Source organism: Rissa tridactyla, chromosome 4 (assembly GCF_028500815.1).
Source record: "Rissa tridactyla isolate bRisTri1 chromosome 4, bRisTri1.patW.cur.20221130, whole genome shotgun sequence".
NCBI lineage: Eukaryota > Metazoa > Chordata > Aves > Charadriiformes > Laridae > Rissa > Rissa tridactyla.
The window spans coordinates 71,758,453-71,772,075 of record NC_071469.1 but is presented as its reverse complement, the minus strand read 5'-3'; the positions used below and the strand labels follow the sequence as shown (position 1 = coordinate 71,772,075).

At 53.2% G+C, this 13,623-nt stretch overlaps 1 protein-coding gene across 1 annotated transcript; it reads left to right on the top strand.

The window, feature by feature from the left end:
* The first annotated feature begins 1,262 nt into the window (after positions 1–1,262).
* LOC128909503 (uncharacterized) lies at positions 1,263–6,052 on the top strand. Its single transcript, XM_054201243.1, has 6 exons — positions 1,263–1,864; positions 2,255–2,542; positions 3,136–3,393; positions 4,201–4,305; positions 4,802–4,848; positions 5,149–6,052. Exons 1-6 carry the CDS (start codon positions 1,804–1,806, stop codon positions 5,335–5,337), a joined length of 948 nt encoding a protein of 315 aa, XP_054057218.1. The 5' UTR covers positions 1,263–1,803; the 3' UTR covers positions 5,338–6,052.
* Positions 6,053–13,623: the final 7,571 nt, after the last annotated feature.

Sequence of the window (13,623 nt, the reverse complement as noted above, 5' to 3'; positions counted from 1 at the left end):
GGGGTGCTTGGGCTAAGGGCCTCGCCGAGGTGTGCTGCCGGCCAGTGCCTGCCTGGCCCGGAGCAGCGCGACACCCAAAGGGCCCCTCTGCAGCCGCCATGCTCCATCGATCTTATGGGTGCTTGTCAATATCTAAAGGGCGGGTGGCAAGGGCGTGGGGTCAGGCTCTTCTCAGTGGTGGCTGGGGACAGGACAAAGGGCAATGGGCACAAGCTGGAACACGGAAATTCCACCTCAACATGAGGAAAAGCTTCTTGACTTTGAGGGTGGCAGAGCCCTGGCACAGGCTGCCCAGAGAGGTGGTGGAGTCTCCGTCTCTGGAGACATTCCAAACCCGCCTGGACGCGTTCCTATGCCACCTGCTGTGGGTGACCCTGCTCTGGCAGGGGGTTGGACTGGATGATCTCCAGAGGTCCCTTCCAACCCCTGCCAGCCTGTGATTCTGTGAAGACAGCCCCCCTCCTCACACTGCTCCTCATCCTCTCCCTGCATTGCACAGGAGGCTCCTCGCCGGCTCACAACAGGCTGCACGGTGCTGCAGAAGTCAGGAGAGGAAGCCCTCGGTGGCAGGACATCAGGCAGGAGCTCCTGAGCACCTTTTTAGTTTCCCTGGCTCACGGAAAGGGAGCAGGGAGCTGCTGCGAAATTCTGCAGCCTCCGTCTTGCTTTATATATTGTGTAAAGCATGGTGTATCCGCCTGACAATACAGGGCACCCTTTGTTATTAACGGTATTGTAATTTCCCGCTCTCCTTTCTCCTCTGCAGAGAGCGTCGTGAAATGTTGCCATGGAGCTGGAAGGGGCTCTGGAAGGAGAGGAGCTCTGTGGAGTCGGTAGTAGGCAAGATGTTAACTTTCAGTCCCGTCGGTGCCGCAGCTGGGAAGACTGGGAAAACACTGCCCACTGGAGAAGGTCTTGCTGAGCCCAAGTCCCCGTTGAGATGCATGCAGGTCCATGAGGGAGGAGGAGGTTGAGATGGGGAAAAGGAAGGGCTCATGGCTTTTGCTATCACTGATTTGTTCTTACTGAGCTCTGTAATGGTCTTTCTGCTTCCCCCTCTCTCCTTAATTGGAATGTAGAAAATTATCCTGATGGAGTGGAAAATCCAACTTGGTAAGGGCAATCTAGGTGAGGCTTGTACTTATGTGCAGTACTCATGGAGCAGGATGGCTCCTGTCCATCTTCTGCACCAGAGACTTTGGAAGATAACTGCTGGTGTTGCCTGCTCCAGGATCCTTGGTGCCAGCATCTCTGAGATGGGGGAGAGTGTGAAGGAGTTCACCTTGTGGCCAATCGGCTTCATCGGTGCTTGCGAACGTGAGAACTAGAATAGAAATGAAAGGGAAGGAAGCAACAAGTATGCACCATTGTGCAATCGTGACGCAAGAGGAGAGGAATACTCAAGCGCAGAGAAGAACTAAACATCAGAAGGAGCGTGGGAAGAGATTAATAAGTCCGGAGGGGAGGGCCTCTTACTTGTCATTCACCATCGGCGGTGCTCAGCTGCATTATCTGGGTCTGTCTCAGGGCCGAGGGCACATGGCCAGGATGAAACCGCAGGAGGAATCAAACAACGAAGAGAGGTGATAAAAATCAGGCAGAAGCAAGAGAAGGGGAAGAGAGGGGAAGCCTGCGAGTGCAGAGGGAACTGCCTGGCCAAGCGGTGAGGAGGCGAGCCCCCCACAGGACTGCAGCTGGCCCCGGCTGAGCAGTGACCCTCACTCTGCGGAGGGAGACGAGGACCTCCTAGCCGATCCCACTGGGCGTCCAGCATCATCACCACGAGGCTGTCAGAAAGACAGCATGGAGTTCTGTCTGGCTGGCGGCTTTCTGCCCCTGCTGCTCCTCGCCTGGCTGCCCGCTGGTGAGTCTCCCCTCGCCTCTGCTCTGAACTCTTCCCTCTTTGTATACACCTGCAGGAGGTTTGGGACGTGGCTGCTGCTGCTTTTTCCTCTCCTCTTGCAGCATTTAACCCCGCTTCTGCACCAGCACCTCGCCACGTGCCTTGCAGAGGGGTCCCCTCCTGCAAATGCCTGTGCCCAGGCAGTGGGCTCTGTCCCTGGGGACCCAATTTCAGGTGCCAGGGCTTTGAACTAGCATCGCCTTCAGCAGCAGGGAGAGAAAACAGTCGGGACAGGGGAAAAAAGCAGAGATGCTTATAAGCCTGACAGCTGCAAAGGGGGTCAGCTTTACATGGAGGACATGGATATTCCTTAACACAAACCCAACCCTCCACGGTTGTTTTTTTCTGCAGGACTCGCTCACCAGATTTCAGCCACAATCAATGTGTCAGTAGGGTTAGATGTCGTCTTGCAGTGCCTGCTCCAGACAGGCTCGAACGACATCGCTGTGGAGGTAAAGTGTTTTAATACCACCCAAAACAATGGAGAAATGCTGAACAAAGATGGTGTGGAGATGCAAAACAGTTCTTTCCAGCTCATCTTCACCGGTGTGAGCAAAGCACATACAGGAACGTACACATGCAGGATGGAGAACACAAGGAACATATCTGAGAGCGGACATGCTGAACAGAATAAGGATGGTAAGAGACAGGAACAGAGAGAAGGGACTGAGGAAGGGAGAGGAGAAAGGGAAGAGAGGGAGGACTCTGCTGAGAAGGTGTAAAGTGACTTCAGCTCAGAGGTTCAGGAGTGATTCTGAAGTACTCCAGAGTGACTATTAGGGGACGAGATGAAGCCAGAGATGCTGTGGGGGGTCTACTACATTTTCTTTGGTTCTCTAGGGCTGATTTCCCCACAGCTAGTCCCCCAGTCCCACCTCATGCTCCATGAAATAAATGATGGAGCCTGAGCCTGTGGCCTCAGTGGCACATCCTGCTTGGGTGCCAGAAGACCCTCCAGGAGGAGGAGGAGAAGGTGTCTTCCTCCTGATCCTCCCCTGTTTTCAATCCCTTCTGAAACAGAGCAATGCTTGTGTGCGGCACAGCGTTGCGTGGCACTAACGAATGTGCAACATTTCAACATTCAATGTTGAGGAACGTTTAAGCAGCTGGATTTGGAAAAGAGCATCAGCTGCTAGAGGAAAGGACAGTTGAGGGCATATGACCCATGCAAGATCGTAGATATGACTTACATTTCACTTATCACTTACATCTTTTTTTTCTTCTGGGGACAGACAGACAGACAGAAGAGTCAGACATCACCGTGAAGTGCAGGTTCAAGATTTGGTTGGAGAATCTCCCAGTGAAGTGGTACAAACCTGCAGGTCTGGAGGCAGGGAATCAAATCAACACCACAACTGTGGGAGAAAACTGTATCAATCTCACCAGTGCCAGCGTGTCTGCAGCCAGCACGGGAATCTGTGACTGTAGAGTGTCCATCACAAGGTTAAACTTGACAGACGCTGGAAATAACGTGCAAGGTACAGTTTCCGGTAAGTGTCACCGCTTCCATTTTCATGGGCAGGCAGAGGAGGATGCTGTGACGAATGCTCCCTGCAGTACCCCCATGCACCATTTCCCCTGAAACTATCCTGGGCACTGGAGGGGCTGACCCAGGGCAGCTCTTTTGGCAGATGCATCCCACCATGGAACTGCTTGGCCATCGGGTCCTTAAAATAGGGCCTGCCACGTGCTCCAGCTGCAGCGCATCAGCTGAGGTGGCTGGAGGTGCGCAGGCAGGGGCACGACAGCCGGGGCTGTGGGGTCCAGGTCCTTGCCCCAAAACAGAGTGGGGAGCCGGGTGTCCTCGGCTTCTGGGCAGCCCCTCACTTGTGGTTTTGTCTTCCAGGCTGTGACCCTGGGGGAGCTCAGATCGATGTCACTGAGAAGGGCACCTGGCTGCAAGGGTGGGGTGCAGGAGGGGTCCTTGAGGAGAAAGAGGAGCAGCAAGGGGAAAAACACATCCTGATGTTTTCCCATGAGTAGGTGGGAGCTGCTGGCAAACATGTAGGCACTAGTCGAGACTGGTCAAGACATCACAAGACTGTGGTGCTGGGAAGGCACTCTGATGCTCCAGCCACCCCCATGTCTGAGTTTGGATGAGTTCAGATGAGTTTTTGAAGACCGTTCCCTGCAGGATTTCGCCATCACCCCAGGGCTGTGAGGGCTGCGGGTTGTTCGGGGTCTGGAAGCCTAGGCTTGGAAAAGAACCACCCCTCCCAAAAGAGGCAATGGCAGCATGCGTCCCTGCATGGTGGGATGGTGGCTCATGAGTGTCTCTGTGATGTTTGTGTGTGCAGGACTCAAGTTTCTGCTGTCTATCTTCTTCGGCTTAGCGGTTGGGACACTTCTTTACATGCCAATAATTGGCATTCTGCTGTGGCAGTGCAGAAAGAACAGAAAAGGTAAGGCTGAACCCACGCCGAGTCTCTGTCTCCTGTGGGAGCTGGTTGGCATCTCCTCCTCCCTCACCTGCTGATCTGGACAAGCCCAGGCTTCGGAGATGTCCATCTTCAATGTCCTACTGCTTCTGGTGTTCCCTGCATGAGTCCGTTCTGGACAAGCTGTCCCAGGGTGGAGAGAAGATTTACCCCCTCCCTTCCCTCTGGCCACTTACTGTGAGAGCCCAGTTATGGCAGAAGCCATGGTGCAAGTGAAACAGGTCTTGTGCATCACCTCATTTCCAAAAGTGTCCATCTCAGAGCTCTTCTCCAGCCCTTCCAAGGGCTTTTAAATCCTTGCTAACCTCTCCTGCCCCTTGGCCATCTTCAGAGCCAGCCAGCTGCAGAGCCCCATCCTCTCCTCCAACAAGAGCAGGACCAATGCAGATGTTTTCTTCATTTAAAATAATGATCTTTATTATTATTTTAACTACTATTTAAACTATATTTCCTTTTTCAGGAAAGTTTGTAAGCATGCAAGTGGTGGAGGGGGATCAGCTCAGCACGGTAAGCCAGGGAGGGCTTCACATGTATTGTTTCCTTGTCTCTGCAAAAAAAATCCCACTGGCTGTTGAATACCCGTTTAGAGGATTTCAGAGTAAAATCAGCTTTGCTTTCTGAAAATGTGGTCCTAAACACTTATTAATTCCTACTAAATAGGGGCTTACAAGCTTCTGAATAGGTGGCACCTCCAAGCAAGCTGGATAATACTCGGGCAGTGCAAATAGTTGTGCCAGTGGAAAATAATTAGCAGGGGAGATGCAGAAGGGAAAGCCAGGGCTCTACTCATCGCTTTCTCTCTTGCAGGCAGCCCCAGTGACGGGGACCGAGGACCTGACCTATGCTAACCTGAAGTTTGAAAAGAAGGAGGTGAAACCCACCTCCTCTGACGTCATTTACACCAAGATCAAACCACTGCAACAAAAGCAGAGTGGCGGGGATGCCGGTGATGCCAAGGCAGAGGTGGATGTCTCCCCTGAGGGAGAGGGCAAATGAAGGAGAAGGGAGGGACGAGCAGCTTATTCTACATTTGTCGGGGTCATCATCCCCGAAAACTAGGTGTTAACTCATATGGAAGTGCAATCTGACCCCCAAGTGGCTGCACCACTGTGCTTTACATTCCCCTGGGAGAAGCCATCTGTTGTGGTGAGGATGGGGCTCTTCCAGCTGTTTTTCCCCTTGCCTTCCTGCAGTCCCAAGCCTCAGCAACTCTTTTTGTGGTCTCTGGTCACTGATGGGCTCTTCTAGCAACTTGTTTGGTATTTCAGTGATGTCACCATGCACTGTGTGGCCACCATGGTCCAGGAAGCACTTGGTGTCCCCTTGGTGCTGGACAAGCTGGGTGGGGTGGCCATGAGAAGCTCCTCTTGGCACTGGAAAAGTCCTGGAGCAATTGTCTGGATTTTCTCCAGAGCAGGCACCTGCTGTGATGTGGGCTGACCTTGCTCTGGTTCACTTGCTCGAAACACAAGGAGCAAGGATGAACGGCGTCGTTTGCTTTGCAGAGGTGCAACGTGGGTGCTGCTGCAGTGATCTACGTGCATCTGCTTCATGCCGGGAGTGGACGGGTGTCCTTAAGCACGTAGAGCTTTCCTGTAATATGTTTTAAAAAAGAAAAGAAAATAAAAGGCGATGGTTTTGCCCTCAGTGTTTCCAGTTCTGTACTGCTGGTGGAGACTCAGCTGAAGTCCAGCAGGAATAGTCAGCAAGGCCTGGAGACTTTCTGATTTCCCCACTCGGTCCAGTTTCAGAGCAGCTACCCGTGGGAGACATCCCCAAAGCGGTGGTGGTGGAGCTCCAGGTGTCCTGGGGGCAGAGCTCATGCCACGCACAGCCAGAAAAACACAGGCAAGAGCTACAGAAAGGGAAAAACTGAGGAAAAAAACCCCATCATTTGGGGGGAGCAAACAGTGGAAAAGGGGGTGGGATGTGAGGGTCAAAGTGTTAAACCGGGGAGGCTCACGGAGACATCAGGGTTGCTGGGGGATGCTTCCCAGGGATACAGAGCAGAACCAGGCTCCACCAAACTGCGGGACATCCTCACCAGCCTCCTCCTGGGTACCTGCACCCATGGAGGAGGAGCGGGTGGAGGAGAATCCCTAGGGGTGCCCCAGATTGGAGAGGGAAGGCCTAAGTTAAACCGGCAGGTACAAAATGCAGCCAAAACCTCAGCAGCAGCTCCTGGAAGAAGAACTGGGGTTTAACGAAGATTGCCAGGTCTCCTCCTGGCCACAGAAAGGAAGCAAGATGGAGGGTCCCCAGAACATCTCACTTCCCGTTGCTCCTTGGAGGCGGTTTCCAACCTACGTGCCTGGAGGTCCGTGGGTTTTGACCCCTGCAGACACTGCTCAGCCACGGCTCCCACTCCATCCTCATGGCAAGGAGACCCATCATTTGTGCTTGGGTGGAATGCAAGGCCGGCCATCCCACCCCCTCCTGGCATGCCGCTGGGGCAGCCAGGGAGGCTGGTGCGGGGCAGTAGTCCAACAAGGGACCAGCGGGGGTCCTGCTGGCCACCTTTGGGTCAACAGCCAGCTGGATATGAGCCAGCAGTGTGCCCGGGTAGCCAAGAAGGCCAACAGCGTCCTGGCCTGTATCAGCAATAGTGTGGCCAGCAGGACTGGGGCAGTGATGGTCCCCCTGTACTGGGCACTGGTGAGGTCCCACCTCGAGGGCTGTGTCCAGTTTTGGGCCCCTCACTACAGGAGGGACATTGAGGTCCTGGAGTGTGTCCAGGGAAGGGCAACAGAGACGGTGAGGGGTCTGGAGCACAAGTCTTGTGAGGAGCGGCTGAGGGAGCTGGGGATGTTCAGCCTGGAGAAAAGGAGGCTGAGGGGAGACCTTCTCGCTCTCTGCAACTCCCTGAAAGGAGGGTGCAGCCGGGGGGGGCGGTCTCTTCTCCCAGGGAACAGGTGACGGGACAAGAGGAAATGGCCTCCAGTTGCACCAGGGGAAGTTTAGGATGGAGATTAGGAAGAATTTCTTCACCAAAAGGGTTGTCGAGCACTGGAACAGGCTGCCCAGGGCAGTGGTGGAGTCACCATCCCTGGAGGGGTTTAAAAGCTGGGCAGACGTGGTGCTGAGGGACATGGGGTAGTGGTGGGCTTGGCAGTGCTACATTAACAATTGAACTCAATGATCTTCAGGGTCTTTTCCAACCGAAATGATTCTATGATTCTATTCAGCCAGGCTGGGTGGCCCTTGAGCACACCCCTTCTCATGTTCCTACAGCGTGAAGTGACCAATGTTGCTATTTTAAGGAGAAAAGGGTTAAAAAAAAAGCCAACTTCAACTAAGAGGGACTGCTCGTGACTCCAAGAAGAGCTGAGCAGGACATCTGAGACTTATCTTAAAACCCTTGGCAGCCAGTTTTCCCTTACAGAGGCAAGAGGGGAAGCTTCAGAGGAGGCAAATACAGCTGCAGAGTCCTTCAGCATCCCACTGACTAAAAAAGAAGGCCCCGAGGAAGGAAAAACACAAAAGACGTGAGCGGAACGACATGATCACAGAACTGCAGATGCAAAATTGGAAAGCTAAGGTACAACATGAACTAGAACGAAAAAGGGCCGCGAAAGGCTCTGCATTTGTGCAACTGCCTTAAAAGAAACAGGAAGGAAACATTTGGCCCATTGCTTCACCACGGAAGAGTCATTAAGTGACGAGGTGGAGAAAGCTGGGACGTTCACAGTGCTGCTTTTGCATCCTCCCTTCTGCCCAGGGTTAGTGGGGATCAGGTCGGGGATAACTCCTTTAACAAGGAACCAGGAAAGAAGCCATGAAATAGCCTTGAAGCAGTTACACGGGTGAGCAAGAGGTGAAGAAACGCAGCCGGGGCTGCTTAAGGAACTAGCTGAGACAATCTCCCAAGATCTCGTCAGCTTTTGCAAGCGTGGGCAGGAAGCGTGGGGACAACATCTAGCCATCAGTGATTTTTTAAGAAGTGAAGCAGTATGGCCAGAGCTGAGCCTCTGAATTTCAGTTCTCAGAAAGATCCTATCACAAGCGCTTAAGGAAGTGCATGAAGATAAAGCAGTAACAAACACAATGCTCTCCTTGCCCCAAACTCATACGTGCCACCTCTGTATGAACAGAGGTCCCCATGTGTGTGCTCAAGGCAGGCTGGCTAGATGGCCATGATGGGTTTCCGTGCCAGGAGCACAGAGGGTGTCCTCGCTGCCCCACAAGCTCTGCTCGCTGCATGGAGGAAGCCTGAGTCAGGTGGAGAAGCAAAAGTAAAAATGCTGCTTCTCCCAGTTTGGGGTGTTTTTAGGGCAGAGTCGTTGGAGCAGGTACCCGGGGAGAGTATGGAGGTGCCACCCAACTTCGGGAGAAGAGGGGTTGCAGGGGGTGCAGCCAGAAGGTTTCTGTGGATCCCCAGGAGCTGCTGCCTGGTGTGGTCCCTAAGATTCGCATCCAATGTAATGGTGATGTTGGGCGCTGGTGGAGAACTCAGTGCTGCAGTCGCTGCCAGCCCGGCTCCTACATGGTCCTCAGCTGGACCTCCTGCAGAACACAAGGTCTTGAGCAAAGCTGCAGCTGTGCTGGAGCACACAGGAGAGGCTGGGCCTCCACCATGCTCCGTGCCCGGTGGAAGAGCAGCAGGAATCCACATGGGAAAGAACAGGAATGTGATGTGGGTCACGGTGGGAAAACCCAGAAAGGTCAGAGAAAAAGAAAAAATAAGGCAAGGAGCAGAAGGGGAGGAGTGGGGAAGGGCAGGGATGGGCGAGGGTGGTAGAGGAGGACTGTAGTATAGTTGGATGGCGTGAAAAAGAGGAGGAGAGAGGCCAGCAAAGAGAAGAGAGAAAACAGAAGGCAATTAGGGAAAGAAGAACAGAGAGAGAGAGGTGGAAGGAAGAGGAGTGGAGAAAGAGAAGGAGAGACCAGAAGAGTCAGAAGGGGAAGACACTGAGGGAGGAAAATGGCTTAGGCTGAGGAAGGCACTGACCTTGCTTTGCTGTGGGAAAAGAAGCAGTTAATTCATTGGGTGATTTCTGCTGGTGAGTTCATTGGGCTTTAACACCTCCAAAGCTCTCAGAGATGTCTGGGCCTGGCCCAAGGAGAGGTTTATTTCCTGCTCTGCAGAGGGCATACATGCCTCCCTGTCTCGCAGAGCGTCTCCTCCTCATCCAGGAGACCCAATTTCTCCAGCAAGGAAGGTTACAAGCAGGCGTCGCATTTATTTAAGAGCAAAGAAGTGCAGGTAAAGCAAGCTGCAAAGGTGCAGTGAAAGGCTTCCTGGTCTTTGCACCAACGGGCCTCTGAAGGCCACCGACGTGGCTGTGCTTTTCCCAGCAGGAGGAAAAGCAGCGGCTCGGATTCATGGGGAGGAAAGCAAATGAGCACACCAGTGCCGAGCTCCACGGCTCGTTGTGCCTCCCCAAGCTGAAGCCACGCAAGGGGACATCCCGAAGTTGAGGGATATTAGTTGTTTAGCATAGATAAGTAAGTTTTAATTAGAATAAATTACTTAGGATTATAATACAGTGTGATCTGTGGTGTTTGCTTAGCTTTACTTAGCATAAGCAGCTAGATTTGCTAAAGCTTGTAGGCCACAATAGAGTTATTTTTTCTAAGTCATTTTTTAGTCTTAATGCATTCAGTCTTTTAACATGGGGAAGGTGTTCATATCACACTCATGTTTTGGTAGTGCTTCTCCCAAGTCCGGGACTCTTCAGCTCTCCATGTTCCGCCAGCAAGTGCTGGTGCACAAGGAAAGTAAACCAGAATCATAGAATCTTCATGGTTGGAAAGGACCTTTGAGATCATCGAGTCCAACCATACACACACACAAAAAACCAACCAACCAACCAACCAAAACCAAAAAAAACCCCAACAACCCCTACAATCTCTGTCACTAGAGCATGCCCTGAAGTGCCAAATCTACACGATTCGTAAATACCTCTAGGGATGGTGACTCAACCACCTCCCTGGGCAGGCTGTTCCAGTGCCTGACCACTCCTGCAGTAAAGTAATTCTTCCTAATATCTAATCTAAACCTCCCCTGCCGCAACTTCAGACCATTTCCTCTGGTCCTGTCATTATTCACCTGGGAGAAGAGGCCAACACCCGCCTCTCTACAACCTCCGGAAGATATGGAGGCTCCAACCCTCGGCTTGAAACTGCAAATCAACCAGGTAAGAGCCTGCCTGCCTGGGCACAGGAGAAGAATCCAATGAGATGTTAGAAGACCCCAGACCAAAAATCAGCATTGGACCAAAAGGCGCGTGGACAGTGCGTGAAGGGCACATGATGGGCAGGATCACAAGGGTGTCATTGCCCAGGGATTTCTTTGCTTGGGGTCCCACTCTTTGGAGGCAGCCAGCCCGGGCTGTCCTTGCTGCTGTACCTTTCAATTAAATTAATTATTTTATAGAATCTGCTGCCTGAGACTCTGCTGCGGGAAACCTATGGTGGAGCCTGAAGGAGGAGGAAGTGCGCCTGAGAGTAAGCGTGTATGTGCGACACCGTCAATGGTGTGTGGCTGCTCAGGCAGCGGCTCCTCCTTTAACACAGGGTGCGAGTACGGAGGCAGGGATAGACGCACCGGAGTGTTTCTCCGTGACCGGTTCCCTAAAGCTTCTCCTGAACAGGCTCCGGGGTAAAACAGGACATTCAAAGGATGCCAAGAGAGGCAGGAGGAAAAGGGTGAAAAACGCTGCCGATCTCATCTGTCAAGAGGAACAAGAGGAACGGATGCTCAGCTTCGTGACGCAGCGCTTGGCCTGGCCCGTGGCACAAAGGGCTGCATCTCGCAGCCCCCTGGAAAATTGGTGCAATTCACTCGGTTCCAGTTTTATGGCTGTGGAGGGTTGGAGGAGCCTCCCTGATTATTTTAATCCCCCTTTTGGTAAATTGGACTATTTCTATGTCCCAAAGACAAACATTCACTGGGACTGGTTCCGGTGGTGCTGGGAGGAGAAGGCGATGGCACTGGGCTCTGCTGCGTGCTGGGGTCCGTAGAGCTGCTGGGATGAGGAGCAGGCGATCCCAAGCAGGCGCAGCCGCTGGAGGGAGGCAGTGGAGCAGAAAAGCTGGCAAAAAAAACCCTTGGACATGGCTGGAATTGGGAAACAGCCTGTCCAGAGCAAACTGGCTGGGAGAGGCACATCCATTCCCCTGCACCAGGGCCTCTCCCGCTCCCCAGTAACTCCTTCTGCATAAAACCTGGTTGCGCTCAGGATCTGCATTCATCAAGTTGGACGGCTTTCTGTGCTTCTGCAGCTGGAAAAAAACCCCAGTCCATTGTCTTTGCGCTGCGCAAGTGGAAATAGGAAGAGGTGAGGTGAGGGAATTCCTACGGTGGCAGTTCTGGACTGAATCCCACACCGTTGGCCCCTCTTGTCTAGATGTCACAGCCCCAAATCCCGTCCTGCTGCAGGTGGGATCCCCCAGGCTGCCCCAGCCCCTGCCTTGGAGGAGGAACAATGGGGAGGATGAGGCTGCCAATGGGAAGGGAAGAGGGATGGACGTACAGCCACCAAGAGGGAGACCAGCAGACCCTCGTCCTTGCAATGCCCAGCCCTCGCGTGCCCTGTTTGCCTGCGGTGCTGTAAAACTGCCCCGAGGCAGCTGTTACAGAGGGGATGCTTTCAGAGGGTGATGGATGATGCAGTCCCCCAAAAGAAGACAGTCAATGGCCAGATCTGGCAAGGCCTCGGGGGTCTGGCCTAAGGCGGCAGGCGCTCGGAGGCCCCAGTCCATGCACACGCGGGTGCACAGCTCACTCCCTGCCACAGAGCCGTGTGATTTTTAGCCCTTTCTGCTCTCAGCAGCCTTGTTTGAGATGCGAGTGCACAGGTCAGTCCCGCACTCCCCACGGGCCGTAGCCGGTGCTGCGTGTCCAACCTGGGTCACTCAGAGAGAGGGTGGCTTCAGCTGCCTGGAGCAAGGAGTCCAGAGGAACACGGGAACAGGTCAGCTACTGGGAGAAAAATCAGAGAAGCTTCACTGAAAATGAAGTCACAGTGACGTAACCCTGCTGCAGGCCATGTTTAAAGCATCCGCTGCGAACTCCTGTAGAATTGCCATTGTGGAGCTGGCTCAACAACACATCAGGGACCTGAACCACGTTTGCTGAGTTCAGTTAATCCTCCTTCGGTTTGTCCTTTTAGCCCCCTTCCCACCATCCCAGCTGCAAGGGAGGGAGATGCCAAGCTCTTCTCCCTGGGATCCAGTGATAGGACACATGGGAATGGTTCAGAGCTGCACCAGGAGAGGTTCAGACCGGACATCAGGAAGCATTTCTTTACCGAAAGGGTGGTCAAACACTGGAACAGGCTTCCGGAAGAGGTCAATACCCCAAGCCTGTCAGTGTTTAAAAGGCATCTGGACAATGCCCTTAATAACACACTTTATCTTGGTCAGCCCTGAAGCTGTCAGGCAGTTGGACCAGGTGATCATTGTAGGTCCCTTCTAACTGAAATATCCTGTTCTACCCCAGGCACAGCCTCAGCCTGCTCACCCCCTTAGGGACAAGTGCCACCTCCCAGGCGCAGGGCGGGTGGCCAGGGGTGGGAGGAGGAGGGGCGGGCAGGCAGGGCAGGCTGGAGGTTGCAGCAGACAAGGGAAGGGGGCTTAAGGGACAAATACTCCTCAAACCCAGCCTGACAGGAGCATATCCCCACCCAGCTGATGCTCCACTGCCAAAGTGTCACCCTTTGAGGGCCTCTTCCACAGCAAGAGTAACAAAACTTAAAGAGAACAAGATTATACAACCTTAACCATCATTAACTAAACTCAGCAGTATCTCAAAGGGCTTCCAGCCTGTTTAAATTCCAGATGAGTGAATCACTGTAAAACAAAAGCTTCTGCTGCTACCTCCTCCCTCTCTTATTTACTCCTGAAAGGAAAGCAGAGATCAGGTTAACGGCTGCCTTTATCAGGGACCCTTCACATGGAGACATGCAGAGATCTGATCTTCCACCGCCAGTGAGGCTAAAAACGGGCAGTAAAACCCCCAAAGAGGCTTTTACCCATTTCCTTAGATCCCAACCAGGAGCGCTAACAGGTTTGTTGAACAGGAGGTTTATCTCAAGATTTGCATCTCCTTGGGAGTTCTTCTCACTGACAAGGGAAGCAGGAAGGGGTCTGGGAACGCCAGGCTCTTGCTGGAGGGCAGCTGTCCCTCTACATACAAGGTCTTGGAGGTCTCCGTTGCCCCCAGTCCCTCATATTCCCCTCTGGCTCTCAGGTAACACTGCAGTGCCTGCCCCTGGATCCACACAGGATGTTTTGCACACCTGGGAGACTCCCTCCTTTCTGTCCCTGCAGGCCGCCTTC

Coding starts and splice junctions, on each gene's coding strand:
- LOC128909503 (XM_054201243.1), top strand. CDS start 1,804: ATGGAGTTCTGTCTGGCTGGCGGCTTTCTGCCCCTGCTGCTCCTCGCC. Junction 2,543..3,135: donor TGCTGAACAGAATAAGGATG/GTAAGAGACAGG, acceptor TTCTGGGGACAG/ACAGACAGACAGAAGAGTCA. Junction 4,306..4,801: donor GTGCAGAAAGAACAGAAAAG/GTAAGGCTGAAC, acceptor TTCCTTTTTCAG/GAAAGTTTGTAAGCATGCAA.